Below are 16,571 nucleotides of genomic sequence, written 5' to 3'. Positions count from 1 at the left end.
AGGGGGAGGAAAGTAGAAACCAGGAAACTCTCATGGGTCTAGCCACAGACACAGAGTTAATACCCAGTAAGTGAACAACATAGAGGGATAGAGAGTCTGTAGATACTACATGAAAGGAATTTGCTTGTATGGCAAGACTGGCATATCGTACTTGAGAAAATGTAAATTTAAACACCCCAGAAAATGTTTGGACTGGTTTAAGAAAGACAAATGCTGGTATGGGGAATGATGCAGTTTCTTGCATCCAAAATTGTGTCAATATTCACTAGAGTTTAGGCACTGCTTTAAACAAGTACTGTGAGTACCGCCACACATCAGGGACAATGAGACATCCCTCATGCTGATCACTTTACACATCCCTTTTTTTTTTGTTTTAGTCAAGAAAATGGGGCAAACAGAAGCAGAGAACTTCCAGAGGAAGAGGAGACTTTGGCTTTCCACTTCAAAATGGTGAGGTAACTGTAAGAACTCTGTCAAGTTCAGTAGAACAGGGCGCATTAACTCCCAGAACAACACAGAGACAAGCTGTGTAATGTCCTTCATATATGCTAACATACAGGGACTTAAATCACTAATAACAAACAAAATCCCATTCATAAGTGGCTTGCTAAATGAGTTAAATGCAGTATTTGTGGCCTTCCATGAAACACACACTAAAGCCCACATGAATTGTGAGTTGTGGATCCTAAACTACAACCTGTACAGATGTAACAAGACCAGAAGGTCATGTGGAGGAGTTGGATGGTATGTAGTAGATATACTCTCATAACAACTGAACTTTTGAGCTCCTTGGAAATTCAGCCCATAATATGCTTGTGTTAGAAGACTTCAACCAACCTTACATATTTTTGGTTTTGTTTTTATGATGGAGGTTCCAGTCATGGACAAAAGTCCACATCAAGGCCAGGCCATAATTGAAATATTAGGAGGATTATGAAAAGGAAGAATACTAGACAAGGGAAGTTATTTACAAATTTCGGTGGAAGTGAAAAAGCTGTCTTTTGAAATGTACCAGGTCATAGTTATTGGGAAAGACATGAAAGGGTAGAGAATAACAAAGCTTCCAGGCTTAGGGAAAGAAACAGATATCACAATGACCGTCTCTTGAATTGCCAGCGGCCACACAGTAATCATGTGACACAGCAGCATGCCAGGTATTGTGTGGTCCAGCTGGTGGTGGGGGCACATGAGCAGCCAGCTATCAGGAGCAGAAGTCAAAGTAATACCTATAGACCAGGAAAAGTGAATCAACTTTACAGTGTTGGGCAGGTTGATCAGGTTTCTAGGTTATGCTGGGAGAGTTTATGAGTCAGACCGCTTTCAACTCAACTCTGTCAAGTAAGGATGCAGAGCTAGAACCACCCCAGATGTGAGAACAGTGCTCCATATAAGGATGGATCAGTGCTTTTTTTAAACGGAACTACTGTTCTAATGAAAAGAAATTTTGACATCTAAAGAGGATACCCAGTTTCTGTAATATGGGGTTTCCAAGAGAGAGTGGATGTTCCAATAATCCCAAGTATGTTCTTTGAGTCAAGAAGTGGAATTACAGAAACATCAAAGGAGAGAGGAAAGTTGTGAGGAGTTTTCGATTAAGAGATGGGTAGAAACTGGGTATTGGAGACATTAAACTTCACTAGATTTTGTCTACTCCATTGAGATATCCTGTCCAAGTATGAGTTTATTGAGGAAGTTGTGTCATGTTGAGATGCAGATCGAGTGTGAGAAGGAACAGAATTGAAGGATGTGGATGAATGCAGTGTTGAGTTGTCAGCGTATGATTGTTTGGTTATTTGTGTAAGAGAAGAAATCATTGAAGAAAAGGAGAAAAAATGTAGGGGACAAGACAGAGCCTTGTGGGACACTGCTGTTGAGGGACAAAGGGGAGAGGCTTATCTATCAACAACAGGGAGAAAGATTGGATGGAGAGGAAGCTAGATATGAGGGAGCAAAGTGAGGGAGGGAAGCCAAAAGAGGGGAGCTTAGAGATGAGACTCTGATGTCAAACCCTGTCAAAAGCTTTGGATATGTCAAGGGCAACCACGTAGGACTCCCCAGAATCTTCCATGGGTGTTGACCAGACATTGCCTAATGGAAGCTATAGTGGTGATCGGAGAGAAGACTGTGAGATTCAAGATGTCTGAGGATATGAGAGTTGATGAGAGATTCGAAGTCTTTAGAAGTGGTAGATGTCAAAGCAACTGGTCTGAAATAGACCAGGCACACCCCCCATCTCTATCTCATTGCATCAAGACTTATTACCCCTTTCTCGACTCCTCAGTGCGCAAGTTTGATCAGTGGGTCATGACCACTGACTGCAGGCAGGTTATGAATAAGGAAGATATAGATAATGCAGCTAAATGCTTGGAGGACACATTGAGGCAGCAGTATGAGACCTGCTTTCCACAGAGGAGACAGCGATTATGGAGCGGCAACAAACTGTGTAGCACCACAAGGATTATACCTAATAGATAAACAGAGGCATGCATATGGCAGAGGCAGAATGGACCAGTGGGGACACCTTTACTTCAGAATAAAACAAGAACTTAGGAGAGCTGAACAACAAACAGTGTGTGAAATTGGACAAAAGTTACATTAATTAAAAAAAATTTGAATTGATTTAAATATATTTTTGGGAAACAGAAAAAGGACAAAAAAAATGCAGTATTTAGATCACTTGAATAATTCAATGTAGAAGTTAGAAAATAACTTTACTCATATATGCACTGCATTCCCACTGATAGACCCTACTTTATTACCAAGTTTCTTACCTGCATTTGAGGCACTTAGATTGGAAAGGTTTGATACATATTTAAAGCACTCCTAAAGTCAAAATTTGTAAGGGTGAACTCTTGGATCTCTGCCAATAAAGATTAGGGTTTGCTTGTGAAATTTGTGTATCTTTCACATAAGATTTTGATAAGTGTTTAGAGTATGGAATGTTCCCAGATTTTGCTAAGGTGCTACAATTACAGCCCTTCAAGAATAGAAAATTGTTACTGATTTGGGTGACTTATGCCCTTTGTCATTTACTCTCGATTATGGAAAATTGCTTGTATGCTTTGTTGCACTGCTAGTAGTAGAAGATATCAAGCCTAATAGCAATCCATGTCCATATAGAAAACTGAAAGGAAGCTCCTCCTCCCATTATCTCATTAGATTTTTAGATAGAGTATTGAAAGGCATGAACAACCCTGAAATCCTAACCCAAAATATATTAACATTTTAAAAAGGGTGTCGACTATATAAATAACTCAGTGACCATTTGCGAGCTTTCCCAGCTAGGTTGCTATCCCTCATTGCTTGCATTTATCACTAACTTCCTTTCTGTTCACCAATGTAGAATCAGGTATCAGGACACATTCAGAGTGGGATAACTTGACTTGTGGTGTGCCACAGGGTACTCGATTAAGCCCATTCATATTCCTTGCTGTAATTGGTAACATCTGCCATAATGCAAATATCTGTGCAAAATGCGTGGATGACTTTACTTTAGCTGAAACTGTAAATGTATCCAGTGCATTAAATTTCACAATACAGGATACACTTAATGACCTTGCAGGGGAATTTAGATCTGTTAAAATGACTCCAAACCCTCTCAAGTATGAGATAATGATAGTATGTCCTCTGAAAAGGCCTTTTTATTTTCCCAACTCACACTGAATAATGGTAACTTACCCATTGTGTACAAATGTAAACTTTTAGGCATTCAGATCAACTCCACATTAATCTGGAACGACTATATTAACTATGTAATTTCAGAAGCAAATAAATGTGTGTTCATACTGTACAGAAACTTGACCAGCGTAGATGCAATGTTCACTTTGTATGTTTGGTTCATAAGAGCAGCTCTGGAGTATGGAGCTTCTTTGTGGTTCATAAGAGCACCCCCTAGAGTATGTAACTCCTGTGTGACATCCAGGATTAACTCAGACGCAACACTCATAGCTGGAACGCATCCAAAAGAGATGTTTTAAAATCATTTTAGGTATCCAGTATGAAAGCTATGAAAGAGCACTGTGTATACTTCATACCTCTACGTTGCAGGCAAGACATGAATAGTGAACGGCTCTTTTGGAAAGAACCTTCTCACATCAAGCAGCGACAAAAGTTTCTTGCCATATCATTTGCATGACATTCATTGAAGAATCATAAGGCAAGGAAGACAGCTTTTACAATAAGTCAGATTTATAACATCTTGATACAGTAATTCAAGTATCCCACATCTTCTGCAAAACTCAGTGGTTTGTCAGACATATGATTTTATAATTTCATATTTTTAAGTCCTATTGTGGCGGCATTTTACTTTTTGTTTTTAATAATTTTAATATTGACATGTTACCCTTGTAATTTGATATTTTAAACCAGGACATAATATTATTCTACTTTGTTTTACTTTCTTGATAACTAAACCTTCTATTATTATTGTTATTTTTTTTTTTTTTTTTTTTTTCCCGCTGTCTCCCGCGTTTGCGAGGTAGTGCAAGGAAACAGACGAAAGAAATGGCCCAACCCACCCCCATATACATGTATATTCATACGTCCACACACGCAAATATACATACCTACACAGCTTTCCATGGTTTACCCCAGACGCTTCACATGCCCCGATTCAATCCACTGACAGCACGTCAACCCCGGTATACCACATCGCTCCAATTCACTCTATTCCTTGCCCTCCTTTCACCCTCTTGCATGTTCAGGCCCCGATCACACAAAATCTTTTTCACTCCATCTTTCCACCTCCAATTTGGTCTCCCTCTTCTCCTCGTTCCCTCCACCTCCGACACATATATCCTCTTGGTCAATCTTTCCTCACTCATTCTCTCCATGTGCCCAAACCATTTCAAAACACCCTCCTCTGCTCTCTCAACCACGCTCTTTTTATTTCCACACATCTCTCTCACCCTTACGTTACTTACTCGATCAAACCACCTCACACCACACATTGTCCTCAAACATCTCATTTCCAGCACATCCATCCTCCTGCACACAACTCTATCCATAGCCCACGCCTCGCAACCATACAACATTGTTGGAACCACTATTCCTTCAAACATACCCATTTTTGCTTTCCGAGATAATGTTCTCGACTTCCACACATTCTTCAAGGCTCCCAGAATTTTCGCCCCCTCCCCCACCCTATGATCCACTTCCGCTTCCGTGGTTCCATCCGCTGCCAGATCAACTCCCAGATATCTAAAACACTTCACTTCCTCCAGTTTTTCTCCATTCAAACTCACCTCCCAATTGACTTGACCCTCAACCCTACTGTACCTAATAACCTTGCTCTTATTCACATTTACTCTTAACTTTCTTCTTTCACACACTTTACCAAACTCAGTCACCAGCTTCTGCAGTTTCTCACATGAATCAGCCATCAGCGCTGTATCATCAGCGAACAACAACTGACTGACTTCCCAAGCTCTCTCATCTACAACAGACTTCATACTTGCCCCTCTTTCCAAAACTCTTGCATTCACCTCCCTAACAACCCCATCCATAAACAAATTAAACAACCAAGGAGACATCACACACCCCTGCCGCAGACCTACATTCACTGAGAACCAATCACTTTCTTCTCTTCCTACACGTACACATGCCTTACATCCTCGATAAAAACTTTTCACTGCTTCTAACAACTTGCCTCCCACACCATATATTCTTAATACCTTCCACAGAGCATCTCTATCAACTCTATCATATGCCTTCTCCAGATCCATAAATGCTACATACAAATCCATTTGCTTTTCTAAGTATTTCTCACATACATTCTTCAAAGCAAACACCTGATCCACACATCCTCTACCACTTCTGAAACCACACTGCTCTTCCCCAATCTGATGCTCTGTACATGCCTTCACCCTCTCAATCAATACCCTCCCATATAATTTACCAGGAATACTCAACAAACTTATACCTCTGTAATTTGAGCACACACTCTTATCCCCTTTGCCTTTGTACAATGGCACTATGCACGCATTCCGCCAATCCTCAGGCACCTCACCGTGAGTCATACATACATTAAATAACCTTACCAACCAGTCAACAATACAGTCACCCCCTTTTTTAATAAATTCCACTGCAATACCATCCAAACCTGCTGCCTTGCTGGCTTTCATCTTCCGCAAAGCTTTTACTACCTCTTCTCTGTTTACCAAATCATTTTCCCTAACCCTCTCACTTTGCACACCACCTCGACCAAAACACCCTATATCTGCCACTCTATCATCAAACACATTCAACAAACCTTCAAAATACTCACTCCATCTCCTTCTCACATCACCACTACTTGTTATCACCTCCCCATTTGCGCCCTTCACTGAAGTTCCCATTTGCTCCCTTGTCTTACGCACTTTATTTACCTCCTTCCAGAACATCTTTTTATTCTCCCTAAAATTTAATGATACTCTCTCACCCCAACTCTCATTTGCCCTTTTTCACCTCTTGCACCTTTCTCTTGACCTCCTGTCTCTTTCTTTTATACGTCTCCCACTCAACTGCATTTTTTCCCTGCAAAAATCGTCCAAATGCCTCTCTCTTCTCTTTCACTAATACTCTTACTTCTTCATCCCACCACTCACTACCCTTTCTAATCAACCCACCTCCCACTCTTCTCATGCCACAAGCATCTTTTGCGCAATCCATCACTGATTCCCTAAATACATCCCATTCCTCCCCCACTCCCCTTACTTCCATTGTTCTCACCGTTTTCCATTCTGTACTCAGTCTCTCCTGGTACTTCCTCACACAAGTCTCCTTCCCAAGCTCACTTACTCTCACCACCCTCTTCACCCCAACATTCACTCTTTTTTTCTGAAAACCCATACAAATCTTCACCTTAGCCTCCACAAGATAATGATCAGACATCCCTCCAGTTGCACCTCTCAGCACATTAACATCCAAAAGTCTCTCTTTCGCACGCCTGTCAAGTAACACGTAATCCAATAACGCTCTCTGGCCATCTCTCCTACTTACATAAGTATACTTATGTATATCTCGCTTTTTAAACCAGGTATTCCCAATCATCAGTCCTTTTTCAGCACATAAATCTACAAGCTCTTCACCATATCCATTTACAACACTGAACACCCCACGCATTCCTCGCGTGTCGTAGAAAGCGACTAGAGGGGATGGGAGCGGGGGCCCAGAAATCCTCCCCTCCTTGTATTTTTTTAACTTTCTAAAATGGGAAACAGAAGAAGGAGTCATGCGGGGAGTGCTCATACTCCTCGAAGGCTCAGATTGGGGTGCCTAAATGTGTGTGGATGTAACCAAGATGTGAAAAAAGGAGAGATAGGTAGTATGTTTGAGGAAAGGAACCTGGATGTTTTGGCTCTGAGTGAAACGAAGCTCAAGGGTGAAGGGGAAGAGTGGTTTGGGAATGTCTTGGGAGTAAAGTCAGGGGTTAGTGAGAGGACAAGAGCAAGGGAAGGAGTAGCAGTACTCCTGAAATAGGAGTTGTGGGAGTACGTGATAGAATGTAAGAAAGTAAATTCTCGATTAATATGGGTAAAACTGAAAGTTGATGGAGAGAGATGGGTGATTATTGGTGCATATGCACCTGGGCATGAGAAGAAAGATCATGAGAGGCAAGTGTTTTGGGAGCAGCTGAATGAGTGTGTTATTGGTTTTGATGCACGAGACCGGGTTATAGTGATGGGTGATTTGAATGCAAAGGTGAGTAATGTGGCAGTTGAGGGAATAATTGGTATTGTTATTATTATTATTACTATTATTATTATTATTGTTATCATTATTATTATTATTATTTATTTATTTTTTTTTTTGCTTTGTCGCTGTCTCCCGCGTTTGTGAGGTAGCGCAAGGAAACAGACGAAAGAAATGGCCCAACCCACCCCCATACACATGTATATACATACGCATCCACACACGCAAATATACATACCTACACAGCTTTCCATGGTTTACCCCAGACGCTTCACATGCCCTGGTTCAATCCACTGACAGCACGTCAACCCCGGTATACCACATCGATCCAGTTCACTCTATTCCTTGCCCTCCTTTCACCCTCCTGCATGTTCAGGCCCCGATCACACAAAATCTTTTTCACTCCATCTTTCCACCTCCAATTTGGTCTCCCACTTCTCCTCGTTCCCTCCACCTCCGACACATATATCCTCTTGGTCAATCTTTCCTCACTCATTCTCTCCATGTGCCCAAACCATTTCAAAACACCTGCTCTCTCAACCACGCTCTTTTTATTTCCACACATCTCTCTTACCCTTACGTTACTTACTCGATCAAACCACCTCACACCACACACTGTCCTCAAACATCTCATTTCCAGCATATCCACCCTCCTGCACACAACTCTATCCATAGCCCACGCCTCGCAACCATACAACGTTGCTGGAACCACTATTCCTTCAAACATACCCATTTTTGCTTTCCGAGATAATGTTCTCGACTTCCACACATTCTTCAAGGCTCCCAGGATTTTCGCCCCCTCCCCCACCCTATGATCCACTTCCGCTTCCATGGTTCCATCCGCTGCCAGATCCTCTCCCAGATATTATTATTATTGTTATTTTTTTTTAATAAAGAAATAATAATAATAATGATGATAATTATAATAATAATTATAATAATAATATTTTTTTATTTTCATTTTGCTTTGTCGCCGTCTCCCGTGTTTGCGAGGTAGCGCAAGGAAACAGACGAAAGAAATGGCTCAACCCACCCCCATACACATGTATATACATACATGTCCCCACACGCAAATATACATACCCATACAGACATATACATATATACACATGCACACAATTCACACTGTCTGCCTTTATTCATTCCCATCGCCACCTAGCCACACATGGAATAACATCCCCCTCCCCCCTCATGTGTGCGAGGTAGCACTAGGAAAAGACAACAAAGGCCCCATTCATTCACACTCAGTCTCTAGCTGCCATGCAATAATGCCCAAAACCACAGCACCCTTTCCACATCCAGGCCCCACACAACTTTCCATGGTTTACCCCAGACACTTCACATGCCCTGATCCAATCCATTGACAGCACGTCGACCCTGGTAAACCACACTGATCCAATTCACTATATTCCTTACCCGCCTTTCACCCTCCTGCATGTTCAGGCCCCGATCACTCAAAATCTTTTTCATTCCATCTTTCCACCTCCAATTTGGTCTCCCACTTCTCCTCGTTCCTTCCACCTCCGACACATATATCCTCTTGGTCAATCTTTCCTCACTCATTCTCTCCATGTGCCCAAACCATTTCAAAACACCCTCTTCTGCTCTCTCAACCATGCTCTTCTTATTTCCACACATCTCTCTTACCCTATTATTACTTACTAGATCAAACCACCTCACACCACATATTGTCCTCAAACATCTCATTTCCAGCACATCCACCCTCCTGCGCACAACTCTATCCATAGCCCATGCCTCGCAACCATACAACATTGTTGGAACCACTATTCCTTCAAACATACCCATTTTTGCTTTCGGAGATAATGTTCTTGACTTCCACACATTCTTTAACGCTCCCAGGATTTTCGCCCTCTCCCCCACCCTATGATTCACTTCCGCTTCCATGGTTCCATCTGCTGCCAGATCCACCCCCAGATATCTAAAACACTTTACTTCCTCCAGTTTTTCTCCATTCAAACTTACCTCCCAATTGACTTGACCCTCAACCCTACTGTACCTAATAACCTTGCTCTTATTCACATTTACTCATAACTTTCTTCTTTCACACACTTTACCAAACTCAGTCACCAGCTTCTGCAGTTTCTCACATGAATCAGCCACCAGCGCTGTATCATCAGCGAACAACAACTGACTCACTTCCCAAGCTCTCTCATCCCCAACAGACTGCATACTTGCCCCTCTTTACACAACTCTTGCATTCACCTCCCTAACAACCCCATCCATAAACAAATTTAACAACCATGGATACATCACACACCCCTGCCGCAAACCTACATTCGCTGAGAACCAATCACTTTCCTCTCTTCCTACACGTACACATGCCTTACATCCTCAATAAAAACTTTTCACTGCTTCTAACAACTTGCCTCCCACACCATATATTCTTAGTACCTTCCACAGAGCATCTCTATCAACTCTTATCATATGCCTTCTCCAGATCCATAAATGCTACATACAAATCCATTTGCTTTTCTAAGTATTTCTCACATACATTCTTCAAAGCAAACACCTGATCCACACATCCTCTACCACTTCTGAAACCACACTGCTCTTCCCCAATCTGATGCTCTGTACATGCCTTCACCCTCTCAATCAATACCCTCCCATATGATTTACCAGGAATACTCAACAGACTTATACTCCTGTAATTTGAGCACTCACTCTTATCCCCTTTGCCTTTATACAGTGGCACTATGCACGCATTCCGCCAATCCTCAGGCACCTCACCATGAATCATACATACATTAGATAACCTTACCAACCAGTCAACAATACAGTCACCCCCTTTTTTTAATAAATTCCACTGCAATACCATCCAAACCTGCTGCCTTGCCAGCTTTCATCTTCCGCAAAGCTTTTACTACCTCTTCTTTGTTTACCAAATCATTTTCCCTAACCCTCTCACTTTGCACACCACCTCGACCAAAACACCCTATATCTGCCACTCTATCATCAAACACATTCAACAAACCTTCAAAATACTCACTCCATCTCCTTCTCACATCACCACTACTTGTTATCACCTCCCCATTAGCCCCCTTTACTGAAGTTCCCATTTGTTCCCTTGTCTTAAGCACTTTATTTACCTCGTTCTAAAACATCTTTCTATTCTCCCTAAAATTTAATGATACTCTCTCACCCCAACTCTCATTTGCCCTTTTTTTCACCTCTTGCACCTTTCTCTTGACCTCCTGTCTCTTTCTTTTATACATCTCCCACTCAATTGCATTTTTTCCCTGCAAAAATCGTCCAAATGCCTCTCTCTTCTCTTTCACTAATACTCTTACTTCTTCATCCCACCACTCACTACCCTTTCTAATCAACCCACCTCCCACTCTTCTCATGCCACAAGCATCTTTTGCGCAATCCATCACTGATTCCCTAAATACATCCCATTCCTCCCCCACTCCCCTTACTTCCATTGTTCTCACCTTTTTCCATTCTGTACTCAGTCTCTCCTGGTACTTCCTCACACAGGTCTCCTTCCCAAGCTCACTTACTCTCACCACCCTCTTCACCCCAACATTCACTCTTCTTTTCTGAAAACCCATACAAATCTTCACCTTAGCCTCCACAAGATAATGATCAGACATCCCTCCAGTTGCACCTCTCAGCACATTTACATCCAAAAGTCTCTCTTTCGCACGCCTGTCAATTAACACGTAATCCAATAACGCTCTCTGGCCATCTCTCCTACTTACATAAGTATACTTATGTATATCTCGCTTTTTAAACCAGGTATTCCCAATCATCAGTCCTTTTTCAGCACATAAATCTACAAGCTCTTCACCATTTCCATTTACAACACTGAACACCCCATGTATACCAATTATTCCCTCAACTGCCACATTACTCACCTTTGCATTCAAATCACCCATCACTATAACCCGGTCTCGTGCATCAAAACCACTAACACACTCATTCAGCTACTCCCAAAACACTTGCCTCTCATGATCTTTCTTCTCATGCCCAGGTGCATATGCACCAATAATCACCCACCTCTCTCCATCAACTTTCAGTTTTACCCATATTAATCGAGAATTTACTTTCTTACATTCTATCACATACTCCCACAACTCCTGTTTCAGGAGTATTGCTACTCCTTCCCTTGCTCTTGTCCTCTCACTAACCCCTGACTTTACTCCCCAGACATTCCCAAACCACTCTTCCCCTTTACCCTTGAGCTTCGTTTCACTCAGAGCCAAAACATCCAGGTTCCTTTCCTCAAACATACTACCTATCTCTCCTTTTTTCACATCTTGGTTACATCCACACACATTTAGGCACCCCACTCTGAGCCTTCGAGGAGGATGAGCACTCCCCGCGTGACTCCTTCTTCTGTTTCCCATTTTAGAAAGTTAATACAAGGAGGGGAGGATTTCTGGCCCCCCTGCTCCCGTCCCCTCTAGTCGCTTTCTACGACACGCGAGGAATACGTGGGAAATATTCTTTCACCCCTATCCCCAGGGAAAATATACATATATATATACATATACACATACACACACATATACATACATACGCACATATACACACACACACACATGCATATATATACATATGAAAAAATGAATCAGTTAATTCTGTCATCGAAACATGTGTTATTATTATTATTATTATTTGATTATTATCATTATTATTATTATTATTATTATTATTATTATTATTATTATTATTATCATTATTGTTATTATTATTATTACTATTATTTATCCCTGGCGATAGGGGAGAAAGAATTCTTCCCACGCATTCCCCACATGTCGTAGAAGGTAACTAAAGAGGATGGGAGTGGGGGGGGGCTATAAACCCTCTCCTTGTATTCTAACTTTCTAAAAGGGAAAACAGAAGAAGGAGTCATATGGGGAGTGCTCATCCTCCTTGAAGGCTCAGATTGGGATATCTAAGTGTGTGTGGATGTAACCAAGATAAGAAAAAAGGAGAAATAGGTAATATGCTTGAGGAAAGGAACCTGGATGTTTTGGCTCTGAATGAAACAAAGATCAAGTGTAAAGGGGAAGAGTGGTTCAGGAAGGTCTTGGGAGTAAAGTCAGGGGTTGGTGGGAGGACAAGAGCAAAGGAAGGAGTAGCACTACTCCTGAAGCAGGAGTTGTTGGAGTATGTAACAGAGTGTAAGAAAGTAAACTCTAGATTGATGTGGGTAAAACTGAAAGTGGATGGAGAGAGATGGGTGATTATTGGTGCCTATGCACATGGTCATGAGAAGAAAGATCATGAGCAGCAAGTGTTTTGGGAGCAGCTGAGTGAGAGTTTTAGCAGCTTTGATGCATGAGACTGGGTTATAGTGATGGGTGATTTGAATGCAAAGGTGAGTAATGTGGCAGTTGAGGAATAATTGGTATACATGGTGTGTTCAGTGTTGTAAATGGAAATGGTGAAGAGCTTGTAGATTTTTGTGCTGAAAAAGGACTGGTGATTGGGAATACTTGGTTTAAAAAGATATACATAAGTATACGTATGTAAGTAAGAGAGATGGCCAGAGAGCATTATTGGATTACGTGTTAATTGATAGGCATGTGGAAGAACGATTCTTGAGAGGGGCAACTGGAGGAATGTCTGATCGTTATCTTGTGGAGGTGAAGGTGAAGATATGTAGAGATTTTCAGAAATGAAGAGAGAATGTTGGGGTGAGAGAGTGGTGAGAGTAAGTTAGCTTGGGGTGAAGAGAGTGGTGAGGGTAAGTGAGCTTGGAAAGGAGACTTGTCTGAGGGAGTACCAGGAGAGATTGAATGCAGAATGGAAAAAGGTGAGAGCAAATGATGTAAGGGGAGTGGGGGAGGAATGGGATGTTTTTAGGGAAGCAGTGATGGCTTGCGCAAAAGATGCCTGTGGCATGAGAAAGGTGGGAGGTGGGCAGATTAAAAAGGGTAGTGGAATGAAGAATTAGATTGTTAGTGAAAGAGAAGAGAGAGGTGTTTGGATGATTTTTGCAGGGAAGTAGTGCAAATGACTGGGATATGTATAAAAGAAGGAGGCAGGAGGTCAAGACAAAGGTGTAAGAGGTGAAAGAGAGGGCAAATGAGAGTTGGGGTGAGAGTATCATTAAATTTTAGGGAGAATAAAAAGATGTTTTGGAAGGAGGTAAATAAAGTGCGTAAGACAAGAGAACAAATGGAACATTGGTGAAGGGGGCAAATGGGGAGGTAATAACAAGTAGTGGTTAATTGAGAAGGAGATTGAGTGAGTATTTTGAAGGTTTGTTGAATGTGTTAGTTGATAGAGTGGCAGATATAGGGTGTTTTGGTCAAGGTGGTGTGCGAAGTGAGAGGGTCAGGGAGAATAGTTTGGCAAACAGGGAAGAGGTAGTGAAAGCTTTGCGGAAGATGAAAGCCGGCAAGGTGGTGGGTTGGATTGTATCGCAGTGGAATTTATTGAAAAAGGGGGTGACTGTGTTGTTGACTTGTTAGTGAGGATATTCAGTGTATGTATGGTTCATGGTAAACTTCCTGAGGATTGGCAGAATGTATGCATAGTGCCTTTGTGCAAAGGCAAAGGGGATAAGAGTGAGTGTTCAAGTTACAGATGTATAAGTTTGTTGAGTATTCCTGGGAAATTATATAGGAGGGTATCGATTGAGAGGGTAAAGGCATGTACAGAGCATCAGATTGGAGAAGAGCAGTGTGGTTTCAGAAGTGGTGGGGATGTGTATGATCAGGTGTTAGTTTTGAAGAATGTATGTGAGAAATACTGAGAAAAATAGATGAATTTGTATATACCATTTATGGATCTGGAGAAGGCATATGATAGAATTGATAGAGATGCTGTGTGGAAGGTTTCAAGAGTATATGGCATGGGAGGTAAGATGCTAGAAGCAGTAAAGTTTTTATCAAGGATGTAAGGCATGTTTACTAGTAAGAAGAGAGGAAAGTGATTGGTTCCCAATGATTGGTTTGCGGCAGGGTTGCATGATGTCCCCATGGTTGTTTAATTTGTTTATGGATGGGGTTGTTAGGGAGGTGATAGCAAGATTTTTGAAGAGAGGGGCAAGTATGCAGTCTGTTGTGGATGAGGGGGCTTGGGAAGTTAGTCGGTTGTTGTTCGCTGATGATACATCACTTGTGGCTGATTTGGGTGAGAAACTGCAGAAGCTGGTGACTGAGTTTGGTAAAGTGTGTGAAAGAAGAAAGCTGAGAGTAAATGTGAATAAGAGCAAGATTATTAGATTCAGTAGGGTTGAGGGACAATTCAAGTGGGAGGTAAATTTGAATGGAGAAAAGCTGGAGGAAGTAAAGCATATTAGATATCTGGGAGTGGCTTTAGGAGCGGATGGAACTATGGAAGCAGAAGTGAGTCACAGGGTGGGGTAGGGGGCAAAGGTTCTTGGAGTGTTGAAGAATGTGTGGAAGGCGAGAACGTTATCTCGGAAAGGAAAAATGGGTATGTTTGAAGGAATAGTTTTTTCCAATAATGTTATATGGTTGTGAGGTGTGGGTGTTAAATAGTGTTGTGCCAAGGAGGACAGATGTTTTGGAAATGAAGTGTTTAAGGACAGTATGTGGTGTGAGGTGGTTTGATCAAGTAAGTAATGAAAGGGTAAGAGAGATGTGTGGTTATAAGAAGAGTGTTGTTGAGAGAGCAGAATAGGGTGTATTGAAATGGTTTGGTCACATGGAGAGAATGAGTGAGGAAAGATTGACAAAGAGGATATATGTGTCAGAGGTGGAGGGTACGAGAAGTGGGAGACCAAATTGGAGGTTGAAGGATGCAGTGAAAAAGATTTTGAGTGATTGGGGCATGAACATATAGGAGGGTGAAAGGCGTGCAAGGAATAGAGTGAATTGGAACAATGTGGTATACTGGGGTCAACGTGCTGTCAATGGATTGAACCAGGGCATGTGAAGCATCTGGGGTAAACCATGGAAAGTTTTGTGGGGCCTGGATGTGGAAAGGAAGCTGGAGGAAAGTTTTGCCTGGATGTGGAAAGGGCGCTGTGGTTTCGGTGCATTGCACATAACAGCTAGAGACTGAGTGTGAATGAATGTGGTCTTTGTTGCCTTTTCCTAGTGCTACCTTGCACACGTGCAGGGGGAGGGGGGTGCCATTTCTTATGTGGCGAGGTGGTGATGGGAATGGATGAAGACAGTAAGTATGAATATGCACATGTGTATATATGTATATGTCTATGTATGTATATGTACGTATTTTTTATTTTATTTATTATACTTTGTCGCTGTCTCCCGCGTTTGCGAGGTAGCGCAAGGAAACAGACGAAAGAAATGGCCCAACCCCCCCCCCATACACATGTATATACATACGTCCACACACGCAAATATACATACCTACACAGCTTTCCATGGTTTACCCCAGACGCTTCACATGCCTTGATTCAATCCACTGACAGCACGTCAACCCCGGTATACCACATCGCTCCAATTCACTCTATTCCTTGCCCTCCTTTCACCCTCCTGCATGTTCAGGCCCCGATCACACAAAATCCTTTTCACTCCATCTTTCCACCTCCAATTTGGTCTCCCTCTTCTCCTCGTTCCCTCCACCTCCGACACATATATCCTCTTGGTCAATCTTTCCTCACTCATCCTCTCCATGTGCCCAAACCACTTCAAAACACCCTCTTCTGCTCTCTCAACCACGCTCTTTTTATTTCCACACATCTCTCTTACCCTTACGTTACTCACTCGATCAAACCACCTCACACCACACATTGTCCTCAAACATCTCATTTCCAGCACATCCATCCTCCTGCGCACAACTCTATCCATAGCCCACGCCTCGCAACCATACAACATTGTTGGAACCACTATTCCTTCAAGCATACCCATTTTTGCTTTCAGAGATCATGTTCTCGACTTCCACACATTCTTCAAGGCCCCCAGGATTTTCGCCCCCTCCCCCACCCTATG

The 16,571-nt window shown here is 42.1% G+C and overlaps 1 protein-coding gene across 2 annotated transcripts in view; it reads left to right on the top strand.

Moving 5' to 3' along the window:
* Positions 1-16,571, top strand: part of Tsf2 (transferrin 2) — a 245,751-nt gene that overhangs the window by 183,605 nt on the left and 45,575 nt on the right. Inside the window, exon 14 of one of the 2 annotated variants that reach the window (XM_071657723.1) lies at positions 2,282-4,372. The exons of the other annotated variant lie outside the window; for it this stretch is intronic. Within the exon in view, the coding sequence (XP_071513824.1) occupies positions 2,282-2,475 (194 nt within the window). The 3' untranslated portion in view covers positions 2,476-4,372. Of the gene's footprint in view, positions 1-2,281; positions 4,373-16,571 lie in introns of those variants that run through there. 2 annotated transcript variants of the gene reach the window in all.

The sequence above is a fragment of the Panulirus ornatus genome, chromosome 65, assembly GCF_036320965.1.
Source record: "Panulirus ornatus isolate Po-2019 chromosome 65, ASM3632096v1, whole genome shotgun sequence".
NCBI classification, from domain to species: domain Eukaryota; kingdom Metazoa; phylum Arthropoda; class Malacostraca; order Decapoda; family Palinuridae; genus Panulirus; species Panulirus ornatus.
Note: the sequence above shows the minus strand (reverse complement) of the source record. Positions and strands in the feature narration are given on the sequence as shown.